This window comes from Salmo salar, chromosome ssa19 (assembly GCF_905237065.1).
Source record: "Salmo salar chromosome ssa19, Ssal_v3.1, whole genome shotgun sequence".
Taxonomy (NCBI): domain Eukaryota; kingdom Metazoa; phylum Chordata; class Actinopteri; order Salmoniformes; family Salmonidae; genus Salmo; species Salmo salar.
In genome coordinates, this window is record NC_059460.1 from 8,372,921 (window position 1) to 8,389,548 (window position 16,628).

Here is a 16,628-nt window from a genome sequence, read left to right on the forward strand (position 1 = left end):
TGTTTATGTTTTTCTATGTTTAGTCTAGTTAGTTGTATTTCTATGTTTAGGTTAATGGGGGGTTGGACTCTCAATTGGAGGCAGGTGCTTTCTCGTTGCCTCTGATTGAGAGTCTTATATATGGGTAGTTGTTTGGTTTAGTGTTTGTGGGAGATTGTCTCTTGTTTTGTGTGTCTATACCTGACAAGACTGTTTTGTTGATCGTTCGTTCTTTTGTTTGTTATTTTGGTGTTCTTTTTGAGTTAAAATAAACTACAAGATGAGCATCCACATTCCTGCTGCGTTTTGGTCCTCCATTCCAGACGACAACCGTGACAGAATCTCCCACCACAAACGAACCAAGCAGCGGAGGAAGGAGCAACAGGTGGACTTCAAGGAGCAAAGGAATTTCGAGATGGACTGGCGGGAGAAATGGACCTGGGAAGAAATTTTGGACGGGGCTGGACCTGGGCACCAGGCTGGGGAATACCGTCGCCCAAGGGAGGAAATCGAGGCAGCCAAGGCGGAGAGGCGGATGTACGAGGCCTTGTACGCGCAGAGGGAGAAGCACGAGAGGCACCCCCAAGAATTGTATGGGGGGGGGCACACGGGTAGTTTGGCTGGGCCAAGGATGAGCCATAAGCCAGCTACCCGTGTTTTATATGGAGGACCGTATGGAGTGGAGGGCGCCGTGTTTTGCTGAGGTGCGCACAATCTCGCCCATACGCACGCACAGTCCAGTGCGAGTTATTCCAGCCCCTCGCAGATGCCGTGCTAGAGTGGGCATCCAGCCTGGTAGGAGGATGCCTGCGCAGCGCGTCTGGTCACCGGTGCGCCTCCTAGGACCAGGCTACCCTACGCCCGCTCTACGCACGGCAACCATCAGGCCCCTGCACAGCCCAGTTCGCCCTGTACTAGCACCCCGCTCGTACAGGGCTACTAGTTCCATCCAGCCAGGACGGGTTGTACAGGAGGTGAGATCAAGACCGCCTGTGCGCCTCCATGGCCCGGTGTTTCCAGTTCCTGTCTCTCGTGCAGACCCGAAAGTGCGAAACCCCGGTCTGGCACGTCCAGTACCAGCACCACGCACCAGGCTTCTAGTGCATCAGCCCAGTCAGACTCGTCCTGTTCCCGCTCCCCGCACTAGCCCTGAGGTGCGTGTCCCCAGTCTGGTACGTCCAGTACCAGCACCACGCACCAGGCTTCCAGTGCGTCAGCCCAGTCCGACTCGTCCTGTTCCCGCTCCCCGCACTAGCCCTGAGGTGCGTGTTCCCAGGCTGATACCTACAGAACCAGCACCACGCATCAGGCATCTAGTGCGTCAGCCGCCCGCCAGTCAGGAGTCACCAGAGCTGCCCGCCAGTCAGGAGTCGCCAGAGCTGCCCGCCAGTCAGGAGTCGCCAGAGCTGCCCGCCAGTCAGGAGTCGCCAGAGCTGCCCGCCAGTCAGGAGTCGCCAGAGCTGCCCGCCAGTCAGGAGTCGCCAGAGCTGCCCGCCAGTCAGGAGTCGCCAGAGCTGCCCGCCAGTCAGGAGTCGCCAGAGCTGCCCGCCAGTCAGGAGTCGCCAGAGCTGCCCGTCTGCCCGGATCAGCCAGAGCGGCCCGTCTGCCCGGATCAGCCAGAGCGGCCCGTCTGCCCGGATCAGCCAGAGCGGCCCGTCTGCCCGGATCAGCCAGAGCGGCCCCTCTGCCCGGATCAGCCAGAGCGGCCCGTCTGCCCGGATCAGCCAGAGCGGCCCGCCACGCCGGATCAGCCAGAGCGGCCCGCCACGCCGGATCAGCCAGAGCGGCCCGTCTGCCCGGATCAGCCAGAGCGGCCCCTCTGCCCGGATCAGCCAGAGCGGCCCGTCTGCCCGGATCAGCCAGAGCGGCCCGCCGCGCCGGAGCTGCCAGAGCGGCCCGCCGCGCCGGAGCTGCCAGAGCGGTCCGCCGCGCCGGATCTGCCAGAGTGGCCCGCCGCGCCGGATCTGCCAGAGTGCCTGCCCGGAGCTGCCAGAGTGGCCCGTCTACTCGGAACCGAGGGGGTCTGCCTGTGACCCGGAACCGAGGGGGTCTGCCTGTGACCCGGAACCGAGGGGGTCTGCCTGTGACCCGGAACCGAAGGAGTCTGCCTGTGACCCGGAACCAAAGGAGTCTAGCAGCAAGCCGGAACTGAGTAAGTCTATTAATGATCTAGAACTAAAATTAAGTAACTGTGTTTCAAATGAGCCTGCCGACAGTGTGGAACGAAAGAGGTCTGCCTACGATCCGGAACGGATTAGGTCGGTCTGCATTCTGGAGGACAGTAGGCCGGAACCTGAACCACCACCTGTATAGGTGGGTTGGGGAGGGGGGGGTGTAGCACAAGTGCCGTCGGTGACGGCAGCCACCCTCCCTTCCCTCCCTTTACTTTAGGGGGATTTTTTGTTGTTGTGGTTTTGGGGTTTTTATTGTTTATATTAAAACTATGAGGATGCATCCAGGGTCTGGCACCTTTCAGGGGGTACTGTCACGTCCTGACCAGTATAAGGGTTATTTGTTATTGTAGTTTGGTCAGGACGTGGCAGAGGGTATTTGTTTTATGTGGTTCGGGGTGGTGTTTTTGTAGAAGGGTATTTGATTTATGTATTCCAGGGTTTTGGGGCACTGTTCTATGTTTATGTATTTCTATGTTTAGTCTGGTTAGTTGTATTTCTATGTTTAGGTTGATGGGGGGTTGGACTCTCAATTGGAGGCAGGTGCTTTCTCGTTGCCTCTGATTGAGAGTCCTATATATGGGTAGTTGTTTGGTTTAGTGTTTGTGGGAGATTGTCTCTTGTTTTGTGTGTCTATAGCTGACAAGACTGTTTGTTGATCGTTCGTTCTTTTGTTTGTTATTTTGGTGTTCTTTTTGAGTTAAAATAAACTACAAGATGAGCATCCACATTCCTGCTGCGTTTTGGTCCTCCATTCCAGACGACAACCGTGACAGTAGCTAACAAATTTTCAGCCAATATAACGTGTTAGGTAACATATTTGAAAAGTCATTAATTTATTACATTGCTCAACATTTTCTTAACATTCGTCATAATTAGTTAAAGCAATGAATTTGTATCCTCTCTCGTTGTACTTCGACTGCATATTTTCCGCCATTTTCTTCAAATCTCGAAACCATGTGAAGCCACGCCCATTTCCTGAAGAATTGCATTGTGGCCCCTAAAGTACGAAAATACTTCATATTTTGGTGAATTTAGTATGACATCCGGGAACTTTTGACTAACTATATCCATACTATGACCAATAAGCATTCTATATACTCAATTCACCTGACAAATGATATGGTTAGTGCAGTTAGTATGAGTATTACAACACAGCTCCTTTCTATACTGACCCTTGATGAGTAACACACACACACACGCACACAGCCAGTCACGCTCTCACACAATAGAGTGTAACAGACACAACACAGTCACAAAGAGAACAGAGAGATGCTACTAAAGCACACTGATCAGGGAGAGAGAGAGAGAAACAGAGAGAAAGGGGAAAAGAGAGAAGGCTAAAGAGAGGAGAGAGAGATGGATGAATGTACTGTCTAGGAGGTGGTAACTGCACCTGTCCTTGTAATGCCCTCCTACTGCTGTCTACCTGCCTACACACACACACAACTTACACACCCCTGGGAACATGCAAGGACACACATGCATACACGCAAACGGACACGGATACACACACACACACACACACACACACACACACACACACACACACACACACACACACACACACACACACACACACACACACACACACACAGTCTTCAGCAATGCAGAAAGCCTACATGCTAGTCTCACACATAACTTCCTTATAAATACACACATGGTCACACACTGCCAGTATAAGACATACAAAACTCCCACCACAGAAGATCCTAACCCAGCCATACACTATACTGTACCATGACGAAAATTATTTGCAAACAATACCAACGAGGGAATTACAAGACTAATAAAATAAGATTCCAAAACACATTTCAATCAAACCCAATTGAAATGAAATTAATTCAATCAAATTAGAAAATGTCTCTCTCTCTCAAGCACGTATGTTCACACGTATGCATGTACACACACACACTTCTATTTTTCTTTTAGATGAAGGTAACATTACCTGTCAGACTTTTAGTCAATGTATCTTTGTAGACCCGGTTTCTTTTGTTTAGTTTTTTCTCTCTGACCGAGATCACTGCTGCAGTCGAGTGGTTCTCCTAGCCTTGTTCCTCAGATGGACTTGTTTTCTCTCTCTGCAGTGTCTGTCGTGCTATCACTGTGCAGTACAGTCCCACCCCCATTCACACACAGAGCCAAGGGAAAGCCTGGTGTCTGGATTATTGTAGATATGGATCAGGAATCCATAGTGTACTAGCCATAGACAGATCCACAGGAGGATATGAGAAAAAAGGCAAAAAAACAGATTGTGACCACACACACACACACACACACACACACACACACACACACACACACACACACACACACACACACACACACACACACACACACACACACACACACACACACACACACACACACACACACACACACACACACACACACACACACACACACACACGCTGAGAGAGACCAGAGTGATATATAAAACAGATATATCAGTATTAGAAGACACACAGAGATGATCTAGACTACAGAACACACTGCATCAGCAGACACACAGAGATTATATAGACTACAGAACACACTGCATCAGCAGACACACAGACATGATATAGACTACAGAACACACTGCATCAGCAGACACACAGAGATGATATAGACTACAGAACACACTGCATCAGCAGACACACAGAGATGATATAGACTACAGAACACACTGCATCAGCAGACACACAGAGATGATATAGACTACAGAACACACTGCATCAGCAGACACACAGAGATGATATAGACTACAGAACACACTGCATCAGCAGACACACAGAGATGATATAGACTACAGAACACACTGCATCAGCAGACACACAGAGATGATATAGACTACAGAACACACTGCATCAGCAGACACACAGAGATGATATAGACTACAGAACACACTGCATCAGCAGACACACAGAGATGATATAGACTACAGAACACACTGCATCAGCAGACACACAGAGATGATATAGACTACAGAACACACTGCATCAGCAGACACACAGAGATGATATAGACTACAGAACACACTGCATCAGCAGACACACAGAGATAAACATCACCATCCATTATCAAAATAATTAGCTTTAAGGAAATGTCTATTTCAAGCACAGTCTATACAGTACCAGTCAAAAGCTTGGACACACTCATTCAAGGGTTCTTCTTCATTTTTACTATTTTCTACATTGTAGAATAATAGCGAAGACATCAAAACTATGAAATAACACATATGGAATCATGTAGTAACCAAAAAAGTTTTAAATAAATCAAAATATATTTTAGATTTTAGATTCTTCAAAGAAGCCACCCTTTGCCTTGATGACAGCTTTGAACACTCTTGGCATTCTCTCGACCAGCTTCACCTGGAATGCTTTTCCAAGAGTCTTGAAGGAGTTCCCACATATGCTGGGGACTTGTTTGCTGCTTTTCCTTCAATCTGCGGTCCACCCAAGCCCCATATACTACCCACCACTGTGACCTGTACGCTCTCGTTGGCTGGCCCTCGCTTCATACTCGTCGCCAAACCAACTGGCTCCAGGTCATCTACAAGACCCTGCTAGGTAAAGTCCCCCCTTATCTCAGCTCACTGGTCACCATAGCAGCACCCGCCTGTTGCATGCGCTCCTGCAGAGATATCTCTCTGGTCACCCCCAAAGCCAATTCCTCCTTTGGCCGTCTCTCCTTCCAGTTCTCCGCTGCCAATGACTGGAACGAACTACAAAAATCTCTGAAACTGGAAACACTTATCTCCCTCACTAGCTTTATGCACCAGCTGTCAGAGCAGCTCACCGATTACTGCACCTGTACATAGCCCATCTATAATTTAGCCCAAACAACTACCTCTTCCCCTACTGTATTTAGTTATTTATTTATTTTGCTCCTTTGCACCCCATTATTACTATTTCTACTTTGCACTTTCTTCTACTACAAATCTACCATTCCAGTGTTTTACTTGCTATATTGTATTTACTTTGCCACCATGGCCTTTTTTGCCTTTACCTCCCTTATCTCACCTCATTTGCTCACATTGTATATAGACTTATTTTTCTACTGTATTATTGACTGTATGTTTGTTTTACTCCATGTGTAACTCTGTGTTGTTGTATGTGTTGCTTTATCTTGCTTTATCTTGGCCAGGTCGCAATTGTAAATGAGAACTTGTTCTCAACTTGCCTACCTGGTTAAATAAAGGTGAAATAAAAAAGAAAAAACTCATCCCAAACCATCTCAATTAGTTTGAGGTTGGGTGATTGTGGACACCAGGTCATCTGATGCAGCACTCAATCACTCTCCTTCTTGGTCAAATAGCCCTTACACAGCCTGGAGGTGTGTTGGGCCATTGTCCTGTTGAAAAACAAATGATTGTCCCACTAAGCGCAAACCAGATGCGATGGCGTATCGCTGCAGAATGCTGTGGTAGCCATACTGGTTAAGTGTGCCTTGAATTCTAAATAAATCACTGACAATGTCACCAGCAAGCACCCCCACACCGTCACACCTTCTCCATGCTTCATGGTGGGAACCACACATGCGGAGATCATCCGTTCACCTACTCTGCGTCTTACAAAGACACGGCTGTTGGAACCAAAAATCGCAAATTTTGACTCCTCAGACCAAAGAACAGATTTCCATCGGTCTAATGTCCATGCTTCGTGTTTCTTGGCCCAAGCAAGTATCTTATTCTTATTGGTCTCCTTTAGTAGTGGTTTCTTTGCAGCAATTCGACCATGACAACTTGATTCACGCAGTTTCCTCTGAACAGTTGGTGTTGAGATATGTCGGTACTTGAACTCTGTGAAGCATTTATTTGGGCTGAAATTTCTGACGTGCCGTTAACTCTAATGAACTTATCCTGTGGCTCCTCAACAAAATCCAGTTTCATTATCATGCTCAATGGTTTTTGCGACTACACTTGAAGAAACTTTCAAAGTCCTTGAAATGTTCTGTATTGACTGACCTTCATGTCTAAAAGTAATGATGGACTGTGGTTTCTTTATGCTTATTTGAGCTGTTCTTGGCATAATATGGACTTGTTCTTTTACCAAATAGGGCTATCTTCTGTATACCACCCCTACCTTATCACAACACAACTGATTGGCTCAAACACATTATGGAAAGAAATTCCACAAATTAACTTTTAACAAGGCACACCTGTTAATTGAAATGAATTCCAGGTGACTACCCCATGAAGCTGGTTGAGAGAATGCCAAGAGTGTGCAAAGCTGTTGTCACGGTTGTCGTCGGGAAAGGAGGACCAAAACGCAGCAGGGATGTGGATGCTCATCTTGATATTTATTTATGAAATAAAGTGAACACCAAAATAATAAACGCGGAAAACGCACGAACAACCAAACAGTCTTGTAAGGCTCACACACGCAAAACAAGAGACAATCTCCCACAAACACTAAACCAAACACATACCCATATATAGGACTCTCAATCAGAGGCAACGAGAAAGCACCTGCCTCCAATTGAGAGTCCAACCCCCCATCAACCTAAACATAGAAATACAACTAACCAGACTAAACATAGAAATACATAAACAAGGAACAGTGCCCCAAAACCCCGGAATACATAAATCAAATACCCTTCTACCAAAAACACCACCCCGAACCACATAAAACAAATACCCTCTGCCACATCCTGACCAAACTACAATAACAAATAACCCTTAACTGGTCAGGACGTGACAGCTGTCAAGGCAAAGGGTGGCTACTTTGAAGAATCTCAAATATATTTTGATTTGTTGAACACTTTTTTGGTTACTACATGATTCCATATGTGCTATTTCATAGTTTTGATGTTTTCAATATTAATGTACAATGTAGAAAATAGTAAAATAAAGAAAAACCCTGGAATGAGGTGTCCAAACTTTTGACTGGTACTGTATATCAGAATATAACCAGTCATCTGTTTTAAGTAGATTCAGACAGTGTGCCAGTGGTCTACCAAAAATAACCAGCCAGAAATAGACAAATAAAAATCACCTGTGGGAGGAGCAAAACAGTGAGCAGACACTTTTTTCAGTCGATTCAACTGTTGTCCTTTACAAGCTGCTTTTTTCTAAATTAACTGACGGTTAATACATACAGGAATCAAACCCACAGCCCTGATGAAGTTAAACACACCAACGTCCATCCTAGCCACATTTCCTAGTCATTACAATAGTCATTAGACAGTCATCCAATACAGACCTGTTTCAGACAACAAGCCAAGCTTGCTCTGAATAATCTCATAAATACCTGGATTAGGAAACTCAGAGAGAGAAACTGGTTTCTGTCTGTGTGGCCTGACGAGACTGAACATGAAGACTTGGGTTCTGTCATCTGCTGTTGTTTCTAAATATGGATAGTCTTTCTATATCTTGTGTGGTGTGCTAGCCTAATTCAGATTCAGTGTAGGTCAATACAGCGTCAGCCTGTCTCCACACAACAGATATTCTCAAGAGCAATCAGTCCTAATGACCTGCATGGGTGAATGAGTGAGTGGATGCGCAGTTTGGAGTGTATATAAATGTCACGGGCGTCGTAAGGATTGGACCAAAATGCAGCGGGAATGTGTATACTCATCTTTTTTATTGGCAGAAAGAAGGAAAAACAAAACAAAACACACGTATACAAAAACAACGACGACAAACAGTCCTGTAAGGCATACAGCTACACACGAAACAATTACCCACAAATCCCATAGAAAAAACACCTCAACTAAATAGGACCTTCAATTAGAGGCAACGAGGAACAGCTGCCTCCAATTGAAGGTCAAAACAATAAACTAGACATAGAAATAGAAAAACTAGAAAATAGAAATACAAAACATAGAACACAACCCAAAAAACCCCGACAACACAAAACAAACACACCCCTGCCACGTCCTGACCAAACCACAATAACAAATAACCTCTTTTACTGGTCAGGACGTGACAGTACCCCCCCCCAAAGGTGCAGACCCCGGAAGCACATCACACAAAAATAAACACAAAAAAAATAAACCCCAAAACAAAACAATAAACCTAACTAAAGGGAGGGAAGGGAGGGTGGCCACCGTCACCGACGGTTCTTGTGCTACACCCCCCCTCCCCAACCTCCTACTACGGAGGTGGCTCAGGCTCCGGCCTTACGCCCCAACCTAACCTGTCCACCCCCGCTAACTGGTTATTATACACTGCTCAAAAAAATAAAGGGAACACTTAAACAACACAATGTAACTCCAAGTCAATCACACTTCTGTGAAAACAAACTGTCCACTTAGGAAGCAACACTGATTGACAATAAATTTCACATGCTGTTGTGCAAATGGAATAGACAACAGGTGGAAATTATAGGCAATTAGCAAGACACCCCCAATAAAGGAGTGGTTCGGCAGGTGGTGACCACAGACCACTTCTCAGTTCTTATGTTTCCTGGCTGATGTTTTGGTCACTTTTGCTGGCGGTGCTTTCACTCTAGTGGTAGCATGAGACGGAGTCTAGAACCCACACAAGTGGCTCAGGTAGTGCAGCTCATCCAGGATGGCACATCAATGCGAGCTGTGGCAAGAAGGTTTGCTGTGTCTGTCAGCGTAGTGTCCAGAGCATGGAGGCGCTACCAGGAGACAGGCCAGTACATCAGGAGACGTGGAGGAGGCCGTAGGAGGGCAACAACCCAGCAGCAGGACCGCTACCTCCGCCTTTGTGCAAGGAGGAGCAGGAGGAGCACTGCCAGAGCCCTGCAAAATGACCTCCAGCAGGCCACAAATGTGCATGTGTCTGCTCAAACGGTCAGAAACAGACTCCATGAGGGTGGTATGAGGGCCCGACGTCCACAGGTGGGGGTTGTGCTTACAGCCCAACACCGTACAGGACGTTTGGCATTTGCCAGAGAACACCAAGATTGACAAATTCGCCACTGGCGCCCTGTGCTCTTCACAGATGAAAGCAGGTTCACACTGAGCACATGTGACAGACGTGACAGAGTCTGGAGACGCCGTGGAGAATGTTCTGCTGCCTGCAACATCCTCCAGCATGACCGGTTAGCCGGTGGGTCAGTCATGGTGTGGGGTGGCATTTCTATGGGCTCGCCAGAGGTAGCCTGACTGCCATTGGGTACCGAGATGAGATCCTCAGACCCCTTGTGAGACCATATGCTGGTGCGGTTGGCCCTGGGTTCCTCCTAATGCAAGACAATGCTAGACCTCATGTGGCTGGAGTGTGTCAGCAGTTCCTGCAAGAGGAAGGCATTGATGCTATGGACTGGCCCGCCCGTTCCCCAGACCTGAATCCAATTGAGCACATCTGGGACATCATGTCTCGCTCCATCCACCAATGCCACGCTGCACCACAGACTGTCCAGGAGTTGGCGGATGCTTTAGTCCAGGTCTGGGAGGAGATCCCTCAGGAGACCATCCGCCACCTCATCAGGAGCATGCCCAGGCGTTGTAGGGAGGCCACACACACTACTGAGCCTACTTTTTACTTGTTTTAAGGACATTACATCAAAGTTGGATCAGCCTGTAGTGTGGTTTTCCACTTTAATTTTGAGTGTGAGTCCAAATCCAGACCTCCATGGGTTGATAAATTGGATTTCCATTGATTATTTTTGTGTGATTTTGTTGTCAGCACATTCAACTATGTAAAGAAAAAAGTATTTAATAAGATTATTTCATTCATTCAGATCTAGGATGTGTTATTTTAGTGTTCCCTTTATTTTTTTGAGCAGTATATATTACCCCTCCCGAAGTCTCTGGACTAAGGCGCATCGCTGAAGACCTCGGGCTGAGGCGCGTCACTGGAGACCTCGGGCTGATGCGCGTCGCTGGAGACCTCGGACTGGCGGGCGACTCTGGGAGCTCCGGTTCCGGACTGTAGGGCGACTCTCTCGGTTCTGGACTGTAGGCCGTCTCTCTCCGTTCCGGACTGTAGGCCGTCTCTCTCGGTTCCAGACTGTAGGCCATCTCTCTCGGGTCCAGACTGTAGGCTATCTCTCGCGGGTCCAGACTGTAGGCCGTCTCTCTCGGTTCCAGACTGTAGGCCGTCTCTCTCGGTTCCAGACTGTAGGCCATCTCTCTCGGTTCCAGACTGTAGGCTGGCTTTCTCGGTTCCAGACTGTAGGCCGTCTCTCTTGGTTCCAGACTGTAGGCCGTCTCTCTTGGTTCCAGACTGTAGGCCGTCTCTCTCCGTTCCGGACTGTAGGCCGTCTCTCTCCGTTCCGGACTGTAGGCCGTCTCTCTCCGTTCCAGACTGTAGGCCGTCTCTCTCGGTTCCAGACTGTAGGCCGTCTCTCTCGGTTCCAGACTGTAGGCCGTCTCTCTCGGTTCCAGACTGTAGGCCGTCGCCGGAAGCACTGGACGGGGAACTGTCGCCGGAAGCTCTGGATGGGGTACTGTCGCCGGAAGCTCTGGACGGGGTACTGTCGCCGGAAGCTCTGGACGGGGACTGCGCACTGAAAGCCTGATGCGTGGGACTGGCTTTGGAGACGCCAGACTATTTACATCCACCACAGCGCTAGTGCGAGGAGCAGGACGTACTGGACTGGGCTGACGTACTGGAGGCCTGGTGCGTGGGGCTGGTACTGGAGGTACCAGACTGGGGACACGCACCCCAAGGCTAGTGCGAGGAGCGGGAACAGGACGTACTGGACTGGGCTGACGCACTGGAGGCCTGGTGCGTGGTGCTGGCTTTGGAGACGTCAGACTGGAAACACGCACCTCAAGGCTAGTGCGAGGAGCGGGAACAGGACGTACTGGACCATGAGTAGGCACTGGCAGTCTGGAGCGCACCGCCTGCACAACCCATCCTGGCTGGATGGTAACAGTAACCCTGCACGAGCGGAGTGCTGGTACAGGACGAACTGGGCTGTGCAGAGGCCTGATGGCTGCCGTGCGTAGAGCAGGCGTAGGGTAGCCTGGGCCTAGGAGGCGCACTGGTGGCCAGATGTGCTGTGCAGGCATACTCCTACCCCGACTGGATGCCCACTCTAGCACGGCACTTGCGAGGAGCTGGGATCGCTCGCACCGGACTGTGCGTGCGCATGGGCGAGATCGTGCGCACTTCCGCATACACCGGTGCTCTCACTGCCAAACACTCCCCATAATAAACACGGGAAGTTGGCTTAGGGCTTACCCTAGGCCCAGCCAAACTACCCGTGTGCCCCCCCCCCCTCCAATTTTTTGGGGGGGGCTGCCTCTCGCACTTGCCTCTCGGTGCGTATAATGCCTCATAATAGCGCCGCTCCACCTTGGCTGCCTCCAGCTTCTCCTTAGGGTGCTGGTACTCCCCAGCCTGGTGCCAAGGTCCTGCCCCATCCAGAACCTCTTCCCATGTCCATGACTCCACAGAGCTCTGCTGCTGCTCCTTCCTCCGCTTCTTGGTCCGTTTGTGGTGGGTAGTTCTGTCACGGGCGTCGTAAGGATTGGACCAAAATGCAGCGGGAATGTGTATACTCATCTTCTTTTTTATTGGCAGAAAGAAGGAAAACCAAAACAAAACACACGTATACAAAAACAACGATGACAAACAGTCCTGTAAGGCATACAGCTATACACGAAACAACTACCCACAAATCCCATAGAAAAAACACCCCTACTAAATAGGACCTTCAATTAGAGGCAACGAGGAACAGCTGCCTCCAATTGAAGGTCAAAACAATAAACTAGACATAGAAATAGAAAAACTAGAAAATAGAACATAGAAATACAAAACATAGAACACAACCCAAAAAACCCCGACAAGACAAAAAAAACACACCCCTGCCACGTCCTGAACAAACTACAATAACAAATAACCTCTTTTACTGGTCAGGACGTGACAATAAAAGTAATTTGTCTGTTTTGTTCGAGAGAAGTAACATGCTACAGTTGTTGCTGCTTTGCTGGGGTTTCTTCTGCTTTGCTGGGGTTGCTGCGGCTTTGCTGGGGTTGCTGCGGCTTTGCTGGGGTTGCTGCGGCTTTGCTGGGGTTGCTGCTGCTTTGCTGGGGTTGCTGCGGCTTTGCTGGGGTTGCTGCGGCTTTGCTGGTGTTGCTGCGGCTTTGCTGGGGTTGCTGCTGCTTTGCTGGGGTTGCTGCGGCTTTGCTGGGGTTGCTGCGGCTTTGCTGGGGTTGCTGCGGCTTTGCTGGGGTTGCTGCGGCTTTGTTGGGGTTGCTGCTGCTTTGCTGGGGTTGCTGCTGCTTTGCTGGGGTTGCTGCTGCTTTGCTGGGGTTGCTGCGGCTTTGCTGGGGTTGCTACGGCTTTGCTGGGGTTGCTACGGCTTTGCTGGGGTTGTGTGTGGGGTTCATGGTATTGATATACATTCCCCCTCTCAAAGGCTTTATGTTTGGAATAGTTCATTAATACAGCATTGTGTATAGGACATGCCAGGAAATGATCTGAAAAAGATAGATTCTGCCTGGGCCTTTATAAATCTAGTGCCTGGTAATTGTTTTACCTTCTATATGATGACTAACATCCACATAATCTGCATCTCTATGATCTAACTCTAACATTTGCAGTTTCTCTTTCTCTCTCTATTTTCACCCCCTGCATAATCATAAATGTTTTATTTTTCTGCGTTTCTATCTGGACATTCTGTAATGTTAACTTTTACATATGTTCCAGTTCTGAGCAGAGAGGGAGGAAAGAAGATAGTGAAGGAAAGAGGGAGTCAGTGAAGGGAGGGGCCTCATGATGTCATTTTACTGAAGTGAAAGTAAACTAAAGCAGGGCATTGTACATGGAAACAAAGTCTGCTGCTCCTCACAAGGCTAACAACAACACAGCAGCACAGTGTCCAACATTCAGGAAAACAGGAAAACTCCCACACAGGTAAGAGAGGTGGACAGGTTGAAACTATTCTCTACCACAGTGGTTTAGTATCAGCTCATACAGTATGACCTAAATACATCTATGCAGCTCATATGAGAGTACTACTGTAGCTGGTTATGTATGTCGCTTGGCTGTCAATCAAAACACAGCTAGACTATCATCAGTCCCATTTTGAGTGTTTCATTAAAACTGTCAACCCCCCCACTATTTTGTGGGTGCAAAAGGGATGTTTTCACATCTTTGATGCCAGCTTTGAAAACAGTATTTATTTTTGCTGAGATGAACTCTGGACCTTTGTCTGTAGTGATGTTTCAGGAAAGCTACTGCTGAGTCCTTCCAGGAAGTTAATTTACGGCTTCTCTGTTATTGTGTTCCAGATATGGCGTCCCTTAGCAGTCTCTTGCCTGAAGAGCAGATACAGTGCTCTATCTGTCTGGATGTGTTCACTGAGCAGTCACTACTCCTTGTGGTCACAACTTCTGCAAGGCCTGTATCAGTGGATACTGGAATATGACTGGCCTGTGCCAGTGTCCAATGTGTAAGGACATGTTTTACAGAAGACCTGAGCTCAAAATCAACACAACCCTTAGAGATGTTGCAGATTATTTTAAGAGGATGAGACAGAGATGAGTCCCCTGCTAAGCCTGGAGAAGTGGCCTGTGATGTCTGCACTGGTAGAAAGCACAAGGCCCTGAAGTCCTGTCTGGAATGTCTGACCGCTCTCTGTGAAACTCACCTGCAGCCTCACAACAGAGTGGCAGGCCTGAAGAGACACACGCTGATCAACCCTGTGGAGAACCTGCAAGACAGGATGTGTAAGAAGCACAACAGACTCCTGGAACTGTTCTGCAGGACTGACCAGACGTGTGTGTGTAAGTTCTGCACTGAGACAGACCACAAGACTCACCTCACTGTCCCTCTAGAGGAAGAGTGTGGACAGAGGAAGGCTAAACTGGGGAAGACTGAGGCAGAAGTTCAGCAGATGATCCAGGAACGACTGCAGAAGGTTCAGGAGATCAAACACTCAGTAATATTCAGCAAAAGAGAGAGAGATAGCAGACAGCATGGAGGGTTTCCCTGCTCTGGTGCGCTGCATTGAGAGAAGCCAGGCTGACTTCATTGAGGTGGTTGAGGAGAAGTTGAAAGCAGCAGAGTGGCAGGCTGAATTTCTCATTGAAGAGCTGGAGCAGGAAATCACTGAGCTACAGAGGAGATGCTCTGAGTTGGAGCAGCTCTCACACACCAAGGACCACCTCCACCTCCCCCAGAGCTCCCCACCCCTCTGTTAGCTTCCTCCCACCAGGAACTGGTCTCAGAAAAGTGTCCACAGTCAGCTGTGTCTGGGAAATGTAAGGAGAGTTGTGTATCAACTGGAAGATACTCTTCACAATGAGATGGAGAAGCTGCCTGACATCAAGCTGAAGAGGATGCAGCAGTATGCAGTGGATGTGACTCTGGACCCTGATACAGCATTTCCATTCCTCATCCTTGGTAAGAAAAATAGAAAACAAGTGAGATGTGGAGACAAGAAACAAGATAATCTCACTAATGATCCAAAGAGATTTAAAAATAGTTTCTCTGTCCTGGGTAAGGAGGGTTTCTCCTCTGGGAGATTCAACTATGAGGTGCAGGTGATGGGGAAGACATGGTGGTGGCTAGGAGTGGCCAGTGAATCCATAGACAGGAAGGAGAGTTTAAACCTGAGCTCTGATGGACTCTGGACTGTGTGGCTGAATGGCGAGAATGGGTATGGAGCCAACAATTACTACCCTGTCCGCCTCTCCCTGAGAGAGAAGCCCCAGAAGGTGGGGGTGTTTGTGGATTATGAGAAAGGTCAGGTCTCCTTCTATGATGTGAAGGCAAAGTCTCATATCTACTCCTTCTATGGATGCAACTTCACTGAGAAACTCTATCCATACTTCAACCCATATCTTAGCTGTAGTGGTGAAAACTCAGCCCCACTGGTCATCTCCTCTGTCAATCACACTCAGTGAAACAAGTTGTCACTAAAATGTAAACTACTCAGTTCAGCAGTTGATTCATTTTGGATACTACAGATCAATATTATTGGGTGTGCATCTCAAACTGTATAAAGTATAATCCCTTACCTCCCATGGACAAAGGTTTTGAAAATGTTCCCTCTGCATTGCAAGTATTGAGAGCAAGACTGATGGTTCTAAGTGATGTCAGAATGATGGTCAGATCTAAATTGTAAAGAGAGATACGAGTCTACTTTGACACGCTCTTCTGTATATCAAATCAAATTTCATTTGTCACATGCACCGACTACAGCAAATGTAGACTTCACCATAAAATGCTTACCTACAAGCCCTTCCCTACAATGCAGAGTTAAAAAGTGAAAAATAATTAAAAAGAACATAAGAAAAAAATAAACGAAATAATAACACAATACTAATAACAACGCTATATACAAGGAGTACCGGCACCGATTCAATGGGGTATGAGGTAGTTCAGGTAATTGAGGTAATATGTACATGTAGGTAGGGGTAAAAGTGACTATACAATCATGATAGATAATAAACAGAGTAGCAGCAGCGTACAGTGCATTCGGAAAGTATTCAGACCCCTTCCCCTTTTCCACATTTTGTTACGTTACAGCCTTATTCTAAAATTGAATAAATTCAATCTACACACAATACCCCATAATGACAAAGCGAAAAACAGGTTTTATGAATTTTTGCAAATTTATAAAA

The 16,628-nt window shown here is 47.8% G+C and overlaps 2 protein-coding genes across 4 annotated transcripts in view; one reads left to right on the forward strand and one right to left on the reverse strand.

The window, feature by feature from the left end:
• The window catches only part of cntnap2a (contactin associated protein 2a), a 243,316-nt gene that overhangs the window by 8,695 nt on the left and 217,993 nt on the right, over positions 1–16,628 (reverse strand). The window lies entirely within an intron of this gene.
• On the forward strand, positions 13,783–16,166 carry LOC123728985 (zinc-binding protein A33). The gene is made up of 2 exons (XM_045702076.1): positions 13,783–13,914; positions 14,292–16,166. The coding sequence occupies exon 2, from the start codon at positions 15,309–15,311 to the stop codon at positions 15,906–15,908; it is 600 nt and encodes a 199-aa protein (XP_045558032.1). The 5' UTR covers positions 13,783–13,914; positions 14,292–15,308; the 3' UTR covers positions 15,909–16,166.